Below are 20463 nucleotides of genomic sequence, written 5' to 3'. Positions count from 1 at the left end.
GTAGGGTTTTAAATATCTGAAGAAAGGGGCTTCCCTGGTGGCGCAGTGGTTGAGGGTCCGCCTGCTGATGCAGGGGACACGGGTTCGTGCCCCCGTCTGGGAGGATCCCACATGCCGCGGAGCGGCTGGGCCCGTGAGCCGTGGCCGCTGAAACTGCGCATCCGGAGCCTGTTGCTCTGCAACGGTAGAGGCCACAACAGTGCGAGGCCTGCGTACCGCAAAAAAAAAAAAAAAAAATCTGAGGAAAAAAAAGTCGTTCATTTAGAAGGCCGGGATGGAATCACCAGCCTCTGTGGCCACCTGCACTGTCTCAACCCCCTGTCACTCTTGAGCACTTGAAACGTGGCCGGTTTGAATTGAGATGTGCTCTAAGTATAAAATTCACACCAGACTTCAAAGACTTAGCATGAAAAAAGGATGTAAAATAGCTCAATAATGTTTTATACTGACTACACGTCAAAATGATCTTTTGCGATATATTGTGTTAAATGAAATATATTTCAAAAAACGAATTCCACCTGCTGCTTTTTAAGTTTTTTTGGCTTAAAAACAGCAGAAGTTTATTGCTTACAGTTCTGAAGGCGGGAAGTCTGAGGTCTGAGCACCAGCATGGTTGGGTGAGGGCCCTCTTCAGGGTCGTGGATTCTCATGCTTTCCTCACATGGTGGAACGGGTGTTGCTATTTTTATTTAATGTGGCTACTAGAAAATTTAAAATTACAGATAAGGCTTGCATTTTTGGCTCACATTGTAATTCTATCAGACAGCTCTGACCCAGAAGCCAGACTGGGTGACCCGTTTCAGCCTTCCCAGGCCTCCTCCTTTTGAACCAGAAAGGAGTCCCAGGACCTGGCTTCTTGTCCTGTCCATGAGGCCTTCCCCTCGCCTGGACTTGCTACCCGCCCTGTGGATTGAGAGGTTTGAGATCCATGGATCCCCAACCTCCTTCCAGCACTGTGGCGGCTCATTCACATGCCCCAGCCTGGCGCTTCCAGGCACGTGATGTGGGCCACTCACAACTCGTGGGGACCGAGCCCAGAGCAGAAGGGCTGATCAGAGCTGAAAGCAGTGTAGCTCCCGGCTCTGAGGCTGCCATGCATGCATGCAGCTAGGCAACAGGGTGGCAGCTTGGATAGTGTGCCAGGGCTTAAGTTACCCACTCTCTCCTCCAGCTCATGGGGTCCGGCAGGGAGGGGCATTCTCCTCCCTGCTGAAGCAGATGGCGGCAACTGCCTAGTTTGCCCTGGGAACTGTAACCTGTCAGGCTTCCATATGCCCCCTGATCAGGACAAGCTTTGCCATCTCAGGGAACTGCCCTCTGTCTGTACAAAAGCTCTGCTACCAGGCCCTTGGAGCCGAGCCAGCTGGTAACCTCTCTTGCCTTACACTTCCCTGGCCGGCTGAGGAGCCAGGTGCCTTCACCGGCTGGGTGGAGTGGACAAGGGCTGGTGGGGTGGGGACTTCGGGGATGGGCCTCCTTCTGTCCACAGGTGCTGGGGGAGGAAGGGGCTGTGGCCACAGGAATCCACTGGGCAGTTTGGAGGAGGCTCTCTTGGCTGCCAAGTCTGCCCGGCAAGCCAGATAAAAAGAAATACTGAAGGTTGGCCTGGAGACCGTGGCTTGCCCATCTAGAACAGAGCGGGCAGAAAACGGGGGTGGCTATTCCTTCTGGGCCTTTTATAGAGAGAGTCTAAAGGAAGCAACTCAAGCAAACCAACCACCCAGTCCTGCCCATATTGTGAGAATAGGGTTCCCCATACTAGGTGGCAAGAGAGAGAACACAGAGGGGACCTCAGGAGAGCCCAGGTCCCGAGTTGGCTGCGAGGGCAAGGCCAAGGATGTCTTGGCTATCTGTCCCTCCCTAGGAGTGGTTCTCTTTCCCTACCCTTGGGCAACAGTGGTTGGCCCCAGTTCACCTGTGGGACCAGTGCTGGTACAGCCCACACCTCTGGGCCATAGCAGCAGCCTGCTGGCACAAGCCATGCCTGCATTCCAGAAGCCTGCAGCCCGCCCACTCTCTCTCAGGCACTGTGGAGCCTCCAGGTCTCCCCAAGTTGCCCAATGGCTCTGGGCCTGTCACCTTGAAGACAAGGGCTAGCCTTTAATAGCCAGGTCTGCGGACCTGCAGGCCTATTGTGGAGAAGTTCAGGTTTAATGGAGGTGGCTTAGCCATGTCCCTCACAAGGTCAACAGCCCAGCACAGCAGCTGGGAGAGAGTTACATTGTCTGTACTGAAGCAGCAGGGGTTCAGCTGCACCAAACCCCGTTCAATGGTCTGTGGAAGAAAGATCTATACAACAAACAAAAAAATGAAAGAACGAATAAGTCTTTATAGCTGAGGGGTAGGCCTTTCTAATCAGCCTTTGTGGCCGGGAAGTTGGAGAGAACACAGGAGCAGTTCATTACACTCAGCCTGTTGTCCTAATGACATTGCTTAGACCTAGCAGGACTCGGCTCTGGGGAGGGAAGAGGAAAAAGACAGTGGGGCCTGCCAGGAGCAGGGAGGAGGCCGGCTATAAGCAGAAGGCTCTCCTCACCTCTCAGCTGCGCTGGCCCCACCAGCTTGGTGCACAGCAGCCTGGACCCTGGGCTCAGGCTGCATGGCTACAGCTAGAAGAGACTGTTCTACGAGTTCAGTCCTACCTAGGCAGGGGCTCCCTCTGTAAGGCGCCAGGACAGGGCTCAGGTGTGAAGGTGGCCTGTAGGCAGCAGTGGAGGGAGAAGCATGGTGTTCTAATGCCAGCTCCACCCGTGGGGGAGCAAAGGGAAGGAAATTCATTTGTCAAGGGCCTATTGTACTAAGCAAGCCCTCTGCATGGCAGAGAACCAGATGACCCCATCTTCGAGGGGATGACCCCTACCTTCCTTCCATTCCAAGATGAGCGAGAGCTCACGAACGTCACCAGCTTCCAGGGACCAGTTACCTGCCCGTTGTAACTGCACTGCCTCCTGCCGGAAGGTCCCTGGGAAAAGTTCAGCCGAACAGAAAGAACGTGGTTCTTTTCCAAGGGGTCATTCAACCGCACACTGAGCGTGAGGGCACATAGTTGCAGCTAACGGAGGTGAACAAAACCATCTGCTGAAAAGAGGGACCAGAGAGTAGCAAGGCTCCCCTTTCTAACACAATTAAAATCACCACAGAGGGAGGAAAGCAGTGCCCCCTGCCTCAGAGCTCTGCAGGTCTCGGCCCCAGCGTGACACAGACTCTGATAGAGCCACCAGGATCCTGCCCCCAAAACAAAAGCAACAAAACCAAACCTGAGCAGCTCAGAAAGGTTGATTAAAAGGTTCCCACAAGTGTTCCAGCAGTGTTCATGAGCTGAAGTTATATTTTAACTTGTACCAGCTAACAATACGGCTCACGAACACTTGGTGCCCACACGGAGGGCAGATCCCGGGCAGCGAGGGGCCGTGTTGGTCATTCGTGCCCTCCTGCCTGTGCACAGTGTCTCCAGCATCTCACAGAACCACAGGCCACTCTTCCAGTTGGCGTTGTCAGGATGCAGGCAGTTTCCAATTTATCTCTTTGCTTGGAACATCAATGAACTTTACAGCTAAATCTGGTTTCCATCTCCTCTGTAGCAACAAGTGTCTTCCAAAACAAAAAAAATTAGAACCAACACATATTTTTGCTATCTTTGGACATTTTCCTAGACCTCTGAAGGTTCCAAGCTTCTCAAAGCTGTAGCTGGCAACATGTTTAGAGATCCGCGGTCGATTAGCTTTTGTGTACACTGATGCCGAGCGTGTGAAGGATCAGCATTGCCACGGCGATGACAGTGAACAGGCAGAGCGAGCGCAGTGCCCACCTCGGAGCTCCTGAAGTCGCGTGTCCTCTCCTGGCTGGGGGAAGGGGGAGGCCATCACCTCCGCTGCGGGAGGAAAGACTGGCGAAGGGCCAGGGCCACTGTAGGTGGACAGGTGCACTGCCACCACAGGCTGTCACCTCCTGGCCACGGTGAAAGGCTCAGGTTGCCACCAGAGGAAAGGGATGGAACGAAGCCTGGCACTGTTTCATTTCAAAGAGGGAATCCAAGAATTCTCATCTAGTCAAAGGGAAGACTGGGGACTTCCCTGGCGGTCCAGTGGTTAAGACTTCGCTTTCCAATGCAGGGGGTACGGGTTCGATCCCTGGTCCAGGAGCTAAGATCCCACATGCCTCAGGGCCAAAAAACCAAAACATAAAACAGAAGCAATATTGTAACAAATTCAATAAAGACTTAAAAAAAAAAGGAAAACTGGAGAGTACAGCGAAACAATTCATATGGAAAGGAAAAAACCATATGCATATCCATGAGCAGTGGAGAGCCTGTCCAGCTCCAACTGCCTTACGTTGCTTTTTCCGACAGAACCAGCAGAGTTAAGGATAACGAACTTGGCCAAATCATGTCTTTCCCATCCAAGGCTCAGCATTCATTCTCTAAGTCTGTACGCAGAGCTTTCACCTCGTGGAGCTTTGAACTCTAACGTTTCTGCAGATCAAGACCATCACCACGCAACAGGTAAGAAGATAAAAACCATTAACACAGCAGCCCTCACGCATGTTCTAAAAAACGTAGACTCAACTGAGCTTGCCCTCCTCCTCTCTGGATCTGGGGAGACGGAAGACTCTTCCAGGGTCAAATCCTGCTGACCGCGCCACATCCCATCCTGTGGGAGGGACGAGAGCCAAAACAGCAGGACCCACCCAAAGCAAAGCGGCTGACTGTTCACAACCCCTCCTCACGCCGCCAGACCTCCCCGCCCTCCGCTCCCCAGGAAGGAAGCGCCGGGCGGCCTCTGCGAACCCATCCAGCGAAAAGTGCTGCTCCCTGGGCCTGACTCTGAACCCGTTCCCACGAGCTGCAATAGCCGCTTCCCAGGCCTGAGGACAGGACGGGGTCCTGCTTCCGGCGTCCTGTCCCCCACAACACAGCCTGTTCAACGACTGGGGATTCCAGGTGAAGAGATAGATGTGCGAGCTAAGTGAGACCTCGGCCCTGCCAGGTCTTTCTTCTTAGGTAAATATGCGTTTTGATACTAATCACGTCTTGTCACGGCCTCACTGGCTGACGACAGTCACTGCTACTCAGAGCAGCCAGCAGGGACACCAGGTGGAGGGGAACTTCTGGTGTGTTTCTTTTTCATGAGAAAGAGAAAGCTTAGAAAATCTTCAGTCAAAATGATCGACTCGGGATTCTGGCTCCCCCCGCCCCCGTATGCCGGCACTCTAAAGAGAGCAGGAAGGGCTGGAAGGACTTACTGTGAGCAAGACAAAGGGACATCTTCCCAGATGAGGACAGACGGAGCTTCTCCAGCCCCGGCCACACCCCTACAGCGCCACAGACACTGGCACAAGCAGACTGGAGGACCGCCTGCACAATGGGGCCTCAAACTGGCTTCCTGACGCTGGAGGACGTCCCAGCTGTGGCTGCAGCCCAGGTCAGCGTGAGAATGAGGCGAGGGAGATAAAGAACCTTGGACCACAGCCCCGGTGCTGCCAAGCGCACTGGAGAGCGGGACGAGGGTGAGGAAGAGAACGAAGGGCCCCGGCGCTCCCCCAGCCCATTAGGAACACTGGCTGGGCCTTCAGGACCAAAATCCAGGACCTCAACCTAAGATCATCTGTGCTGTACGCTCAGAAGGAGGTAGGGAGAGAAGAAAAGAAAGCTACCCCTAAATTGCATGGCACAGATGATGAAATGATACAACTTTCAATTAAAATAAAAAAAGATCAGCTTCCTGAGACTCTCTGACCCAAGTCAAATGCTGGGGGGAGAAGAGTTCTTATCTCTGAGCATCTTGAAAGCCCCTGCCAACGCTCAAGTCTAAGAGACACATCTGATCTGTCTTCCCACCACCCTCTCCTAACTGCCGGCGATTTCCTCTGCAGCTCCCTGGGAAAACAGAGGCACCTCTGAGCCCACAGAGGGTTTCATGCATCTCACGTTTAAGTCACTTTTATTCCTTGCTTTCTGACATTACTTTTGTGACTCCTATTATTGATACTATAATAGAAATAAAAATGAGTGACGAAGAAAAAATAAAGGGTAAGGAAGGGAAGTGATGAAAATACAATGGCATCTAAAAATTGCAGGTTGGGAACTCTTTAGAAACAGTGCCTCTATGGCTCTTATCAGGCATCAGACACACCCACGTTGCCAGGAAGTCAGGATCCACGTGACGACAGGATCTCGCAACAAGGTTCCCGAGGAGAGAGCTGGGCCCAGACGTGAATGAGGACGTGCAAAGAATGGGCACAGTATCCAGCATCTTCGCCTTTTAATATAAGATTTGTTTTCATTATTTCTGAGCGTAACATATTTCTTCTAAAAATAGAGCTCTTTGCTTGTTCTGAAACTTCTTAACTTTCACTGGGAGGTGAAGGGGAATAAGGCTGCCAATGCTTCCTAGTCACGGACAAACTCTTCAAGGGATTCTGGATGCTCACAGCAAGAATGAGTTCATTTCAAATCCATGGTACTGAAGAAACACGACAGAACATTCCCAGCCCCAATCTGTGCCTGGTGTGGACCCCCACGACCACATTACTGACCAAAGGCTCACATGAGACCAGATGGCAGGGGCCCCTCCTGCAGGGGACAGACACAGGACCCCACACGTATTTATCAGAAGACAACAGGGTGCCCCTTCTAGCACCCTGGTTAAGAATGGAAGTGTACAAACACACAAGACATAGGAATGCAGGGTTGAGGATGTTGAACTTCTGCCCTGGGCCAATGCAGACCTGGATTTAATATCATGGAAGCTGCTGGGGTTTTCTCACAATACAGATTAAGAGTCAGAATCTCCCCCTGCCCCCAAGGAAAAGCCTGGTTAGCTCCTGAATCCAAAGATGCCCTTGATATATCCAGTGAAGCCACTCTTGGTCTTCTGCTCCAACTTGTCCTCAAGAGGTGGGAAAGCCACGTGGTTGAGGGCCAGGTCAAAGAACAAAGGCTTGCATGGGATGGGCTGGAATCCCGGCGGGAAGTGCACGAGGTTGGCTTGCTTGGTGACGAGGGAAGGGTCCAGGCAGAATGTCTCAAACCGTTCGACCAGGGGCTGGAAGTCAAACCAAAAGCAGGAACCCAGATGTTAATCACAGCCCACTGGTGGAACATTCACTATGGGCCGAGCACCCAGTTCAGAGCTCATATGCGCTATCTCACTTGATCCCCACAAACCTCCTATGAGGGGCTATCATGTCCTCGTTTTATAATTGAGAGTCACTGAAATCTAGAGAGGTTGGGAGAGGTGGGCTGGGACTGAGGTATAAGCCTGTCTGATGTCCGAGTCAGAGCTCGTAGCCAGGGCACACAGCAGGTTCCTAACTCCATTTGGGACCATCTAGATGACACCTGACAAATCTCACATAGGCAGCTTTCAGGTCCTGAGTAAAAGAAGGGAGGGAAGTAGGGTGCTCACTTAGAGATTTAGGGTCCTCGTTCTACAAATGAGTACACATTCCTAATAAGTTATGAATCCTTTTTATTCCTCAAAAGCCACAGCCCAGACTCACCTTATTGTCCTTGACTTGAAAAGAGGTCTCTGTTTGGTGGGAATCATTTGTATCTGAAAGTTTCACAGGATTCAGTAAGAACAGGGACTTATAACACACTATAGTCACGAATGACACCTATCACACGTCTGGGTTCTAAATCCTAAGAGCAAAAGTAGCGGATCTGTGGGGAGTTAGCCCTCTCCCTCCTGAGTCCAAACTCAGAGAGAAGCAGTGCAGATAACAGACAACTAACCCCAGAACCAGTGTGGTCGGCCCAGCGAAGCGAGCACCGTTGAATGCAAGAGACACGGATAGGCAGAACGGACAGTACAACAGCGTTCCTCTAAATTCTTCCACATAACCTGATGCCTCAACGGGGCGGAAGGAATGGCAGGAAAAACTACTTACAGATTAACCCAAACAGCCCCTTTCAATCTTAAAACGGTGGCATGGGGGTGGGAGAGAAGAGGAGCAGCAGTGAAGGGGAGTCTGAGAAGACAGGCCGCAGAGAACAGGCAGGCGGCTCACCCAGGATCGCGGCCGCCTGCAGAGAGCACTTTTCCGACCTCACTTGCGTGATGAGCTGTTGCACGTCAGGCAGGTCCTGTAACAATGTGGAAAACGGGGACTCATGAGCTGGAGTCAGGCCAGAGAAGCGCACCACACTAACCTGAGCTAAGTGACCCCACTGGTATTTTCATGAATTTTAGACTTTTTAAAATGGTCTCCCTATTAAAAGAAACAACACACAAAAACTAGCCTGTTTCAAAGGGAGAAATCTATGCCATGGCTTAAGTAATACTGCCTGGAAATAATAATGACAACAAGGATAATATTAATAAATTAATCATATACTAAATGCACTATGTGCCAGGCATTGCTCTAAGTAGTTCACATAACTGTTCATTTCATCTTCGCGATAATCCTGAGATAGTTTGTACTTGCATTTTACAGATGAGAAGACTAAAGCACAGAGGGGCCAAAGAACGTGTCCAGTCACATTCCCAGTGGCAGTAGGGCAGGGCTTCAGAACTAGGACGGCTGGTTCCAGGGCCTAAGCCCCTACCCACTGACCCCTTCTACAAGGGCAATGCCATTCTCTTGCCTCAGCCTCTTACTCGGCAAATTGGGAAAGATCTGACTAGGTCTGGATACTGCTGAATCCCCTACGCCTCTGTTCCCTAACGCTTTCCGCTGAAACCAGCCGTCACATTAGGTCAGATGGGCTTTTGTAAAATGCCTCTTACTTCTCTCCGGAGATAAGCCATCCGCACTGGTTTGTTTCCACATTCCAACGACACCCTACCAGATGACACTGCTACACTCGCCAGCCCACCCTCTGCCCACAGCCGCCTCCCACGTACTCCTTCCTATTTCTCTGCCCTCGCCCTCTATCTTCTTCTGTATTCATAGGTGGGTACTATGCAAGTCCCACGGCTGCAGCAAAACCACAAGCTCTCCGAAGGCAGAAACCAGAGTTCTCCTCCACCCCCGAGCCCAGGGCTGTTCCAAGCAGAAACGAGTGCCCCACCAGCAGCCCCTCTCACACTGGCTGTGACAATGTTAGGAACAGTGACCCTAGCCCGCTTTTCTAAACAGTCTCTACTTATAAAATATACATGGATTCCTTGGACCAGTGCTTTAAGAATCTATAACCTCACAGCAGTCCACAAGCTTAAAAAGCTAGCTGCCATTCAACAATCGCTACATCAAACCAGATCAGCATGTAAGCTTTGATGTATACCCAAGTCACCTGCGGGTCTTACCCACGTCACCTGCGGGTCTTACCCAAGTCACCTGGGGGTCTTGCCAAAATGCGCTTTTGACTCAGCAGGCCTGGGGTGGGGACTGAGAACCTGCATTTCTAGCAAACTCCCAAATGCTGCTCCTGCTGGTCCAGGCACACATTGTGTGGAAAGGCTTCACCAGTGGTTTTCAACTTGGCTACACATTAGAATAACTGAGGGGCTTAGAAGACCCCAATGCTCATACCAGATCCCACACCAATTAGAACCAATCTCTCTGAGGGTGGAATCTGGACATCCACCTTTTAAAAATCTCCCCAGGCAATTCCAACGTGTAGCCGAGTCTGAGAATAGTACTTCAGGGTTGTTTTAACCAGAGGAAGGCCGTCCCTCTTAGTACCCGAGTCCTCTTCGGGCCTGGAATGCTGCCATGAGTTGCACTCCGCAGCTCCTGGGCACTCAGGGATGTACCACATGCCATGGCTGACCAGGCAGGACCAGTCTGGGAAGGCGTGGCAGCCTCACAGCAGAAGTGCTCAGGGCTTGGAAAACAGAAGAGAACAACAGCTCACCTTTAGGCTGTTCTTGAAGGCTCCGGCATCAGAATTCACCTCATCTGCGTACTTCAGGACCCTGTCGTACAGGACAAGGGCTTCGCTCCACTTCTTCACCAGCACATAGGACTGAGCGATGAAGAAACACCTGATGGGGAAGGAAAGAGCCACAGTGTTCTTAAGCAAAAATCACCCAAGATCAAGGCTTTCCTTGCTGTTTAGGCTAAATAAATTGTAAAGTTTCTTAACCTCAGGCTCACTGCCTGGGATGGGAGATCCCACCGTTCTCACTGTTCCAGTTTGCCAGCCTAACCTGCAGACTTGTCCCCGAAATTGGAGCTGACAGGGGTAGGTCCAAAGCTGACCCACTGTCTTTTACTTACTGTTGACTCTGCAAAAAAGAGGTAATTCCCAAAAGGCACAGGGAGGAAGCTGGGGACAGGCAGGAAGGTGGGATGCTGCCCAGATATAAATCCCACCCACAACTGCCCACACATCTAGGTCGCAAGCATTCACCTCTGCTCATGTCTTTCAAAAACCAAATCCAAAGAAACAAACCTCTCCCTAACAGAAATTACTCTGCTGGGATCAACAGAGCCTGAGCGCTGCTGGCCTTTGACAGGAGCCAGAAAGCACAGGGGCATGCGGGCCAGAAAAGGAAGGGCAAAAGCACTCAGGGCTCTACTGAGCCATTCTGTCTAGACCCGATGTTGCTACACAGTCCACTCCCAAGTTACAAATAGCACGGTGCATGTTAGAAACTGAGACACTGAGCTTTCTCCCAACTCAGTTCAGTTACCCTGAATCAGCTGCTCTGGTTCTGCTAATTAACGCTTTTTCCAACACTTATCCCTTTTCCACTGGGAGGAGGGAGGAAAGGGAAGGGAGAAGACAGGTAATGTATGTGCTTTCCAGCTCCCCCAACCTTTCCAAAGAGCAAAACTGCACTGGAAACTCCCAGCCACAACCTGAAACTTCCCTTGAACACGCTGGGCTAACTGCTCTCTGATCACATACCCAACCTTCCAGGGACATACTCCCAAGGCTTCTAGAACCACGGGATGGTAGAGGAGAGCCCTGTCTGTCCCACAGGAACTTACCTGTAAGCCTTGTAGACCAGAGTTTTAAGGCCTATCTCTTTCTGGAAGGCTCTGTCCTCCTCTAAGCCAGGAAGCTGGAGCAATTCCACCAGATTCTGCACAACAGATGCAACAAGAACACTCATGAAGAGGAGACCTCGCACTGATCATCTGACAGAAGACTTGTGAGAATAGACATGGGCAAAACGAAAGAGTCTAGGCTTCAAGTAACGGGAAAAAGTCTGTGACGCGTGACTCAACAGCAGCCACATCTGGTGTCACCTCCACCCTCCTCTCTGACACTGAAAGCCCACGTGTCCTTTCTCTCCCAGTCACACTCCACCTCCTTCAGAGACTTCTTGGACCCTCTCAGCTAGAGGGGATTTCTCCAGCTCTGAACTCTCATTTCAGACAGCCCACTACTGTGGCATCTACACGAATAAGTGCAGATGTGCAGGGGTCTCACAACCTTACTCACTGGTGAGCTCCCAGTGGGCCGAGACAGAGTGGCCTCAGGTCCCAGGATGCTCCACAGTATGCGGGAGACCACCCTGCACAGGGGAAATGCTCAGTGAATACCTGTGGTTTACAAGTGTTTACACACCAACACGTCTGAATACTGGGCTCACGGATGGCTGAAATGGCATGAAAACAAGACCTCTGTCTTTTTTTTTTTCTTTGCGGTATGCGGGCCTCTCACTGTTGTGGCCTCTCCCGTTGCGGAGCCCAGGCTCCGGACGCGCAGGCTCAGCAGCTATGGCTCACGGGCCCAGCTGCTCCGCAGCATGTGGGATGTTCCCGGACCAGGGCACGAACCTGTGTCCCCTGCATCGGCAGGCGGACTCTCAACCACTGCGCCACCAGGGAAGCCCAAGACCTCTGTCTTTTATTGAGACACTAACAGCTCCTGGCTGTCACAGCCCTTTCGCTATGCAAAGCTCAGTCATTTGTGTCCGACACAAACACAGGACAGGCTCTTGCACTCCCAGCCCTCCAGGGTCACCTGAAGAATGATGTCATAGAGCCGGATCAGGTCCTGGGGCCGGGGGGAGCGCTTGCTGTCGTCCTCCGGCTGCTGCTGCAGCACCGCCTTCTGCAGGCCTTTAGCCATGTTCTCGTTCCGCTTGATTGCTGTTGACAGCTTGATGTAAGTCAGGTAGCTGGAATGGACCACATGTCAGCTCAGGTTATGATGAGGGAAGCTGATGTTCTGAGAAGAGCACTGGACCACAAGCTCGGACTGCCCTAGGGGATTATGGGGCTGAGGGGGTGTCATATCGCAGGGCTGTCAGGCCTGGGCCTCAAACTCCAAGGGCCTTCAATTCTGGCTGCTGTTCAGTGGCTAACTGCAGGGGACCAGTAATGAAACCTTATGACAAAATCTGATTTTAGCTTGAATTATATCCTCCGTATCTTTATTTTTTTAATTTTTTTTTATTTTTGTGGTACACGGGCCTCTCACTGTTGCGGCCTCTCCCGTTGCGGAGCACAGGCTCTGGACGCGCAGGCTCAGCGGCCATGGCTCACGGGCCCAGCTGCTCTGCGGCATGTGGGATCTTCCCGGACCAGGGCACGAACCCGCGTCCCCTGCATTGGCAGGCGGACTCTCAACCACTGCGCCACCAGGGAAGCCCCTCTCTGTATCTTTATTAAAGAGCCAGAGAGCTACTAATTTCAGAGGACACTGCTGGTCCTTAAGATGACTAATGGATGGCAAGCTAGTTCCTGGAACAAGGACCGGTTACCCGCCTGGCCCACACTACAAGGACAGCACACATGCACAGCAGCTGCTCCTGCTCCGCTGATGACCTTCTCTTCTCAGAAAATACTGAGGGACAGTCTCTTTGGAGGGTTATGCATATTAAATGTGTGTATATACCAGAGACTATGCGTGATGCCTGCTTATTTTAACTGTACCATCCGGAAAGTCCTTTAATATTTGGCGATTAAAAACATGGTAACTATTTAAGTCTACTTAAGAAGTGTTTAGGCCTCTAGATCCCCATCTTACTGTGGCAGAGGCTGGAGGCATCCTGGGAGAGGGAGGATATAAAAGAGGCCTGGGGACAGGGGATACAGGCACAGCTGAGGTCAGGGGCTCCACAATGAACCAGGGGGGTTAAGAGACTGTCAAGTTCTGAGGGCTGACCTCCTAGCATTCTTCTCCTACTCGGCTTCCAGAATAAGAACAGCCTGATATATTCTGAGGATCTGACCAGCCCAAGAAAAAAAACCCTTCAAGGTTCTGGAGTCAGGGTCCTCAGTGAAAGCGCAGACCCAGAGCGTCTACAGTGAAACCACAGCTGAGGAGCTCCATGCAAGAGCTCCCAACAGACAAGACACAGTCATTAATAGGAGTGGACGAACAAGGATCACCAGACACTTAAGGAAAACCTCTACTAAGACAGGAGGGGCCAAGACTGAGAAGGGAAAAAAAAGCAACTTGGAAGAACCAAACTCTGTAGGGAGAAGAAAACTTTAGACAACTATTATTAATAATTTCAGAAAGATAAGTGAAGACTTTGTGGTTGTAAAGTTAGAATGAGACACTGTTTTAAAATAATATTCAAAGAACACAAATGAGCTCTTAGAAATTAAAATCGGGACTTCCCTGATGGTCCAGTGGTTAGGACTCTGCACTTCCACTGCAGGGGGCACGGATTTGATCCCTGGTCGGGGAACTAGAATCCCACATGCTGTGTGGTGCGGCAAAATAATTAATTAATTAATTAACTTAATGGCATTGGAAATGAGGAAGCCTGTGTAGGAGTCAGATGGGAAGTCAAGAGGGGTCAGGGTGAAGAGTGGGAGTAGAATCGGTGAGAGAAGGCTGTAGGGGAAAGTGGTAAGAAATGCTGAAAGCCAAAAATCAACAAGTAGCAACATAACGCATGTCATTTAGAGACATGGAGGTAAATAGCAAAAGAATTTGTTAAAAGAATTAAAAGTAGGGACTTCCCTGGTGGCACAGTGAGTAAGACTCTATGCTCCCCACACAGGGGGGATGGGTTCAATCCCTGGTCAGGGAACTAGATCCCACACGCTTGCTGCAACTAAGAGTTCGCATGCCACAACTAAGGAGCCCGCCTGCCGAAATTAGAACCCAGCGCAACCAAATAAATATTAAAAAAAAAAAAAAAGAATTAAAAGTGGCTGCTGCTGCCTTTTTTTTTTTTTTTTGCCACATTGCATAGATTGTGGGATCTTAGTTCCCCGACCAAGGATCGAACCCACGTCCCCTGCAGTGGAAGCTCGGAGTCTTAACCACTGGACCATCAGGGAATTCCCAAAAGTGGATGCTTCTGAGAAATGGGAGGAAAGGTCATGAGATGTTTTTTTCTAAAGCTCTGTAGAAAAATCAAACTCTCAAAGTAACTATTATTCAGAGTAGTATAGGAGTCCAGATACATCTTTATTAAAATACAAGAGCTACCCGATTCTCGACTTCAGTTTACCCCAAAGCTGGCTTCCGATCCTAACTGATTATGATCCTGATACTAGCCAAGTGTGGAGGTGGGAGAATGGATCCAAGGGCAAGGGGCTTCACAATTTGAAAGTTTCCTGAGCCCTGCTGAAGCTCTCTGGGTTTTTCAAGGTTAGGAAGTTGATCAACTGCCTCTGCCTTGTTATGGTTGTTAACTACCAACATGTCCCCTAACCTCCTGGAGCCTCATCTTTCTCCTTAGGTTGTTGAAGCAGAAGACGGCTAAGGGCCGTTCTGGCTGATATTCTGTGCACCCGAGTCATCTAGCAGTCAATTTGACATTCACATAACACCAAATCCCCTAAGAATGGAGATTAAGGCAGGCAGAGGAGTTTTCATGGTTTTGCTTTTTTTATAAAAGAGGGGCGGGGGGCACGCGAATGACTGAAAATACAGCCAGGTTCACTAAAAAGTTATAAGCAGTGACTAAGAAATTAAAATTTCAAGGTCACATGGAAAGAGAATCTGAGGAGAAGTGGAATTTTATTTCTCCCCAGGAAGTTCGAAAAATGTCACTCTTCCTCCTTTCTTCTGTGAAACAAAATGATCTACCTCTTAAAAAATTTAAACTTGACAAGGTGATTTAAAAATGCATATGAAAGAGAAAAGGGAGAAAAACAGTCAAGATATGCCTGAGGAGAAACCTAGTGGGGAAAACTTGCTCGACCAGATACCAAGACTTATGATAAAGTTATAGTAAATCACTGTGCTGGTGTTAGTACACAAAAATAAATCAGCAGAGCAGAAGAGAGTCCAGAAAAAAAGAGCACGCAAGGAGAAAATGGAGTGTATTCCTGCAGATCAGTGGGGAAAGGACAGAACAGTCAATAAATCATACACTGGAATAATCCATTATCCTCATGGAAAAAGGTGAAATAGATCCTTACCTCACTCAAAAATAAACTCCAGATGGAATTAAACTTGAGTTGAAATTGAACTCAAATATAAAAGGGACAATGTAAAACATTCAGAACACAGCGGAGAGTCACTCTAGGAGCTTGGCACGGGAAGGACAGTGGTTAGCTCCAGAAGAGGGGGAGGAATCAGCAAGGGTGGGGCCACAGGGAGCTTCAAAATTATTGGCTGTATTCTAGTTCTTACACTGTATAAAAATTTTAAATTATATGTATATTAGAATAATATACAAATTCAAAACTCATATGATAAAATGTGAATAGATGCATTCAGATTTTAGTATGTATCAATAAATTATAATGTACATAAACATTATATATACTCTTTTGTCCCAAAGATACATCATACAATGTTAAAAAGTAAAACCATCACAACCCTTACCTGTGCAGGTACTGAAGATTAGATACCTTCCCCGATTCCCCTTCAAGGATATAATCCCTCTGTTTCTGCAGAAAGTGAAAAGGTAAAGATAAAATGGCTGATCCTATCCTTGGCTCTGACCACCTCGATTTTTTTTTTCTTAACATCTTTATTGGAGTATAACTGTTTTACAATGGTGTGTTAGTTTCTGCTGTATTACAAAGTGAATCAGCTGTACATACACATATATCCCCATATGTCCTCCCTCTTGCATCTCCCTCCCTCCCACCCTCCCTATCCCACCCCTCTAGGTTGACCACCTCATTTAATGGTGTGGTTCCCCCAAGTGCCCTGGAACACAGGCACAGACTCTAGTAAGTTAAGGGTCCTCAAATATCAGAGATCTGCTGCATATATTCTAGAATGACAGGGTCGCTCTGTTGCCACTGGCATCTAAAAACCAGACTTGAATAAGAGGATTCAGAGTAATGGCCAGTAAGGCTTCCTGTCCACTGCGTCCAGTGTTCAGACCCAAAGCATTAAGGCAGACAGTCCATGGTCCTCGGTTCCATTTTAAGACCTGTGTCTTAGACCCAAGTTCTATGCCTTGTGCTGTTAGCTCTTGCCTTTGTGGCTGGCTGAATAATGGCCTCTAAAGATGTTCACATCCTAACAGGAACCTGTGAAGATGTTACCTTACATGGCAAGAGACCTTACAGATGTGATGAAGTTAAGAATCTCTTAATTAAAGATTAAGGGGGGGCCAACACCAACAGAGACTCCTTATAAGAGGGAGGCAGTAGGGTCAACAATATAGAGAAGATACTGGGACTGAAGCAGAGGACAGACAGGAGAGAAGATGCTATGCTGCTGGCTTTGAAGATGGAGGAAGGGACAACAGGCAAGAAATGCAGGAAAATGCACTCTCTGGAATGCTGGAAATAGATGCTCTCCTAGAGCTTCCAAAAGGAATGCAGCCCTACAAACTCATTTTAGACTTCCATCCTCCAGGACTGTAAGATAATATACTTGTGTTGTTTTTAGCCACAAGGTTTGTGGTAATGTTACAGCAGCAACAGGAACACCTTGCTATCACCATATTCATTACATTCTGTGAGGTGTCTGCTGAATTCAGCTGCTGTGAATTCAAAGTGAATGATAGAGGCTGGGGCTCTGTATGTACCTGCTAAATGAATCAAGGGAAGTATAATACATAAAGCCTGCTTATTGGAGGAGGAAACACGCGACTACAGCCCAACATACATTTATTGACTATTTCATACAGAAGGTACTACCACAGATGATTAAAGAAATATATAGTTACTTTTAATATGCTTATAATCTTAAGAAAAACATAACGAGAACGTAAATATAAAACAATACACAAAATGTTAAAAGGCTGTGCTTGACTGGGACTTCCCTGGTGGCGCAGTGGTTAAGAATCCGCCTGCCAATGCAGGGGACACAGGTTTGAGTCCTGGTCTGGGAAGATTGCACATGCCGTGGAGCAACTAAGCCCATGCACCGCAACTTCTGAGCCCGTGCTCTAGAGCCCACGAGCCACAACTTCTGAGCCCATGTGCCACAACTACTGAAGCCCACATGCCTAGAGCCCGTGCTCCCCAACAAGAGAAGCCACTGCAATGAGAAGCTCGCGCACTGCAACAAAGAGTAGCCCCCGATCGCCGCAACTAGAGAAAGCCCGTGTGCAGCAACGAAGACCCAATGCGGCCAAAATTAATTAATTAATTAATTTTAAAAAGGCAATGCTTAACTATCAAACAAAAATTATAGCTGCAAGTATCAGATATTCGGAAAATGGAGAAATGTGGGCGAGGATGGTGTAGGCAGGCTTCTCAGAGACAGTGAGCTATGAGCCACACCTTGAAAGACAGCCAGCGTTTGGACAGGTGAAGAGGGAGTGGAAGAAGCCAGGTGTGAGGAGGGGGGAAAGGACAACAGTGTAAGGAATGCACTGCAGTGGGACAGGCATAATAAGACAGTGAGTACAAGAGCCTAAGGCAGAAGACTCAGAGGGAAGTAGCCAAGTACAACACTGCAAACAGGCTAGAAACACCCAGCAGAGGCTCATATACCAGCTCAAGGAGTTTGAACTGTATTTGCTAGACACTGTGGTATCTAAAGTAGGGTGCACACAACCCTCAGGGTATGGGTATAAGAAGAAAACTAGAACTTCTATTTATATCTATCTCAATTCTAAAAACTTTATTTTAATACATTTTCTATATCACAAATCAGTTGAATAATAAGGTATATAAGTTATAAATAAATGTTATCAGAGATAAATGCTCAATTTTACTTATGGGGTGCATGATCATAGAAGTTTAGCGACCACTGCTCTAGACCTCAGAGAATCACTGGGCTTTTTTCACAAGTAGGCAGTGAAATAGGATCTGGAGAGATTCAGTCTGTTCTTCTGGCAAAAAGGTCTGGAAAACCAAACTGAAACCAAGATAGGAAAAGCAATCAGGAGACTTTTGTGGTAGTCCAGGCATAATATAAAGGGCTTATTAGAAACAGGTGGAATGGACAAGAAGCGAGAGAAATTACAAAGGGAGAATAAACAGGGTTTTTGGTGACAGGGAATAAAGAGACAGAAATGGTTCTGAGGTTTTCAGCCTAGATGGCTGAATGAATCACAGTGATATTATTAGAGAAAGGGAGCACTGGAGAAATCCACCTGGAGATATGAATTTGAGATCAAAGCTTTAACAGGTAATACGTGAAACCATTAGGAGAAACAGGATAGACAAAAGAATTTCTCAACCTGATGGAGCCCAGAAGAGGCTTCTGTTGTTCATTAGCCAATCACCACACCTAAATACAACAGTGGCTAAGAGTCAATACACTGAGAATGCAACACACAGACTGAAGAGGACCTCAGCCCAGAACAAGAGCCCGTGGCTCAGCTGAAAGTCCTACCTGATCTGGCTTGAGCTCTTCCCGAACGGCCTGGATGGCATCCCGACACTCACTGAGCATGGATTCAAACAGACGCTCCTTGGTTTCTTCACTTTCAGCCTAAACAAAGGCAGAAGGCAGTAAAAAGATTTTCTTTTGAGTAAGACATAGCACTCTGATGGGAGGAGGGCATAACATCGCTTTGATTCCTCCCATTAAACACAAATACACACATCAACCAAAAAATGGCCCGAATCGGAGATCATTTCAACTGTTAATATTCTCTATTGTATATGATTTTTCTTATGGTTTTAGTCTTTATCTGTATGGAAATGAGAAATATATATATATAAAAATATAAAGTGAACATACTGAAAAAGTATCTGTATAACTGATCTAAACTGTCAGGCAACAGGTGCTTTAATGTTTCCTCTATCATAGAACTTTCTACTATTCTCCTCCAACTCTTCTACCTCTGCTCCCAACCTGTACCTGGCTTCCCTAGAGGGGCCTTATGGACTAGATTTGGGGCACTGCTACCTCATACTGAGGCTCAGCACAGCAGAAGCTTCTTTTCCTTACAAATGTAACCCAATGGACTTGCACATACTGGATTTCTTTTAAGTCCAAGCAGGTGAGTAGCATTACTCATCAATACCCAATCAAAAACATATTTCTCCTAAATGCCATATGAGGTTCTCCTCATCACAGAAATTCTGCCCTCAGATATTCCATACAGCTACGCTGAGAACATTTTTAGGGCAGATGAGGTTGACAAAGCATAGGGTGTCAACCCTCTGCCAGCCGGCTGGGATAAGGCAAAAAGTGATTCATTAACTGAATACCTGCCAAACCACATTATCATTCTAAAGAATCTGACTGAGCAGGTGGGAATGAACGAAAAGCAAATGAACTTGTGTTACTTGCAGACGCACTCTGACATTAGAACATCAACATTCTCATGATTATGTTTGACTTTCCACAGAAACTATCATCCAGTCTGATCTCCTGACACTCAACTGACCTCCAAGAAAGCCCCAAAGAAAACCTGGTACCACCCACTCCTTTAAGAGATGGCTGGGAGTGGCTTAAAGAAAAACCTTTGCTTCTCTTAAGAACGCTTATGTTTTTCCTAGTTTCCAGCGTGGGAAAAAACTTCCTTGTAAATTACCCAACATAAATTGAACATACTTTTCTATTTATAAGTTACTTGACTTTCCTGTTGTTCAGTAACTTAGGAACAAATCAGGGGCACAGCTATTCTATAAACTTATAAAGGCAAACACAGCCACCATTAACTCACTGAAGCCTAGAGCAGTGCTGTCCACTAGAACTTTCTGTGATAATGATGTATCTGCACTGTCATTGTAGTCATCGTTAGCTACACGCGGCTGCTGAGCAATCTGAAATTTTAATTAATTTAAATAGCTGTATGTGTTCAAGTGGCCACTATACTGGACAGTACAGCCCAGCTCTGGAGAAACACACTCACACGAAACACTGTTAATTAAGCATCTCAAGTTAGCAAGATTCTTTATAATCATTTAATCAAACTGGCCACATTTTTCAAAGTACAGATCCTGTGTAATGGAGCAGCCGTAGAACAAGGTATGCGAACAGACCTGGCACTAACCACACACATACCAGAGCCACGTCGTGAGCAGGCCGGATAAACTCCAGCATCAGTTTGATACCACGCAATCCAGCAAACAGGCCACCGACACCCTTTTAAGATGGGTGGGGTTCAGCAGTCAGGGCAATGGGTGTATAAGTAAGAAAAGAGTAAATTTGGTTTTACCAGCTACACAGGATCTGTCTCCTTTCCTACAGGGAGGGAATGGCTCAAATAAAAAAATTAAAATGATGTCTAAAATGCTAAACCTCTTTAATGCCATGCATTACCTTCGTTCCCTTTGAGTAAG

At 48.1% G+C, this 20463-nt stretch overlaps 1 protein-coding gene across 2 annotated transcripts in view; it reads right to left on the bottom strand.

Moving 5' to 3' along the window:
* Nucleotides 1-6243: 6243 nt before the first annotated feature.
* SRP68 (signal recognition particle 68) overlaps nt 6244-20463 on the bottom strand; it is a 29719-nt gene continuing 15499 nt past the window's right edge. The window contains exons 9-16 of one of the 2 annotated variants that reach the window (XM_029212475.1): nt 18563-18661; nt 15641-15705; nt 11864-12020; nt 10882-10976; nt 9800-9929; nt 8011-8086; nt 7501-7553; nt 6244-7043 (exon numbers count right to left, since the gene is read on the bottom strand). In XM_029212475.1, coding sequence (XP_029068308.1) covers nt 6816-7043; nt 7501-7553; nt 8011-8086; nt 9800-9929; nt 10882-10976; nt 11864-12020; nt 15641-15705; nt 18563-18661 — 903 coding nt within the window. In that variant the 3' untranslated portion in view covers nt 6244-6815. The remainder of the gene's footprint in view (nt 7044-7500; nt 7554-8010; nt 8087-9799; nt 9930-10881; nt 10977-11863; nt 12021-15640; nt 15706-18562; nt 18662-20463) is intronic. The other variant, XM_029212476.1, reaches the window with a different exon arrangement.

The sequence above is a fragment of the Monodon monoceros genome, unplaced genomic scaffold (genome assembly GCF_005190385.1).
Source record: "Monodon monoceros isolate NGI ecotype Baffin Bay Population unplaced genomic scaffold, NGI_Narwhal_1 Super_Scaffold_9, whole genome shotgun sequence".
In the NCBI taxonomy this organism is placed as follows: Eukaryota; Metazoa; Chordata; class Mammalia; order Artiodactyla; family Monodontidae; genus Monodon; species Monodon monoceros.
Note: the sequence above shows the minus strand (reverse complement) of the source record. Positions and strands in the feature narration are given on the sequence as shown.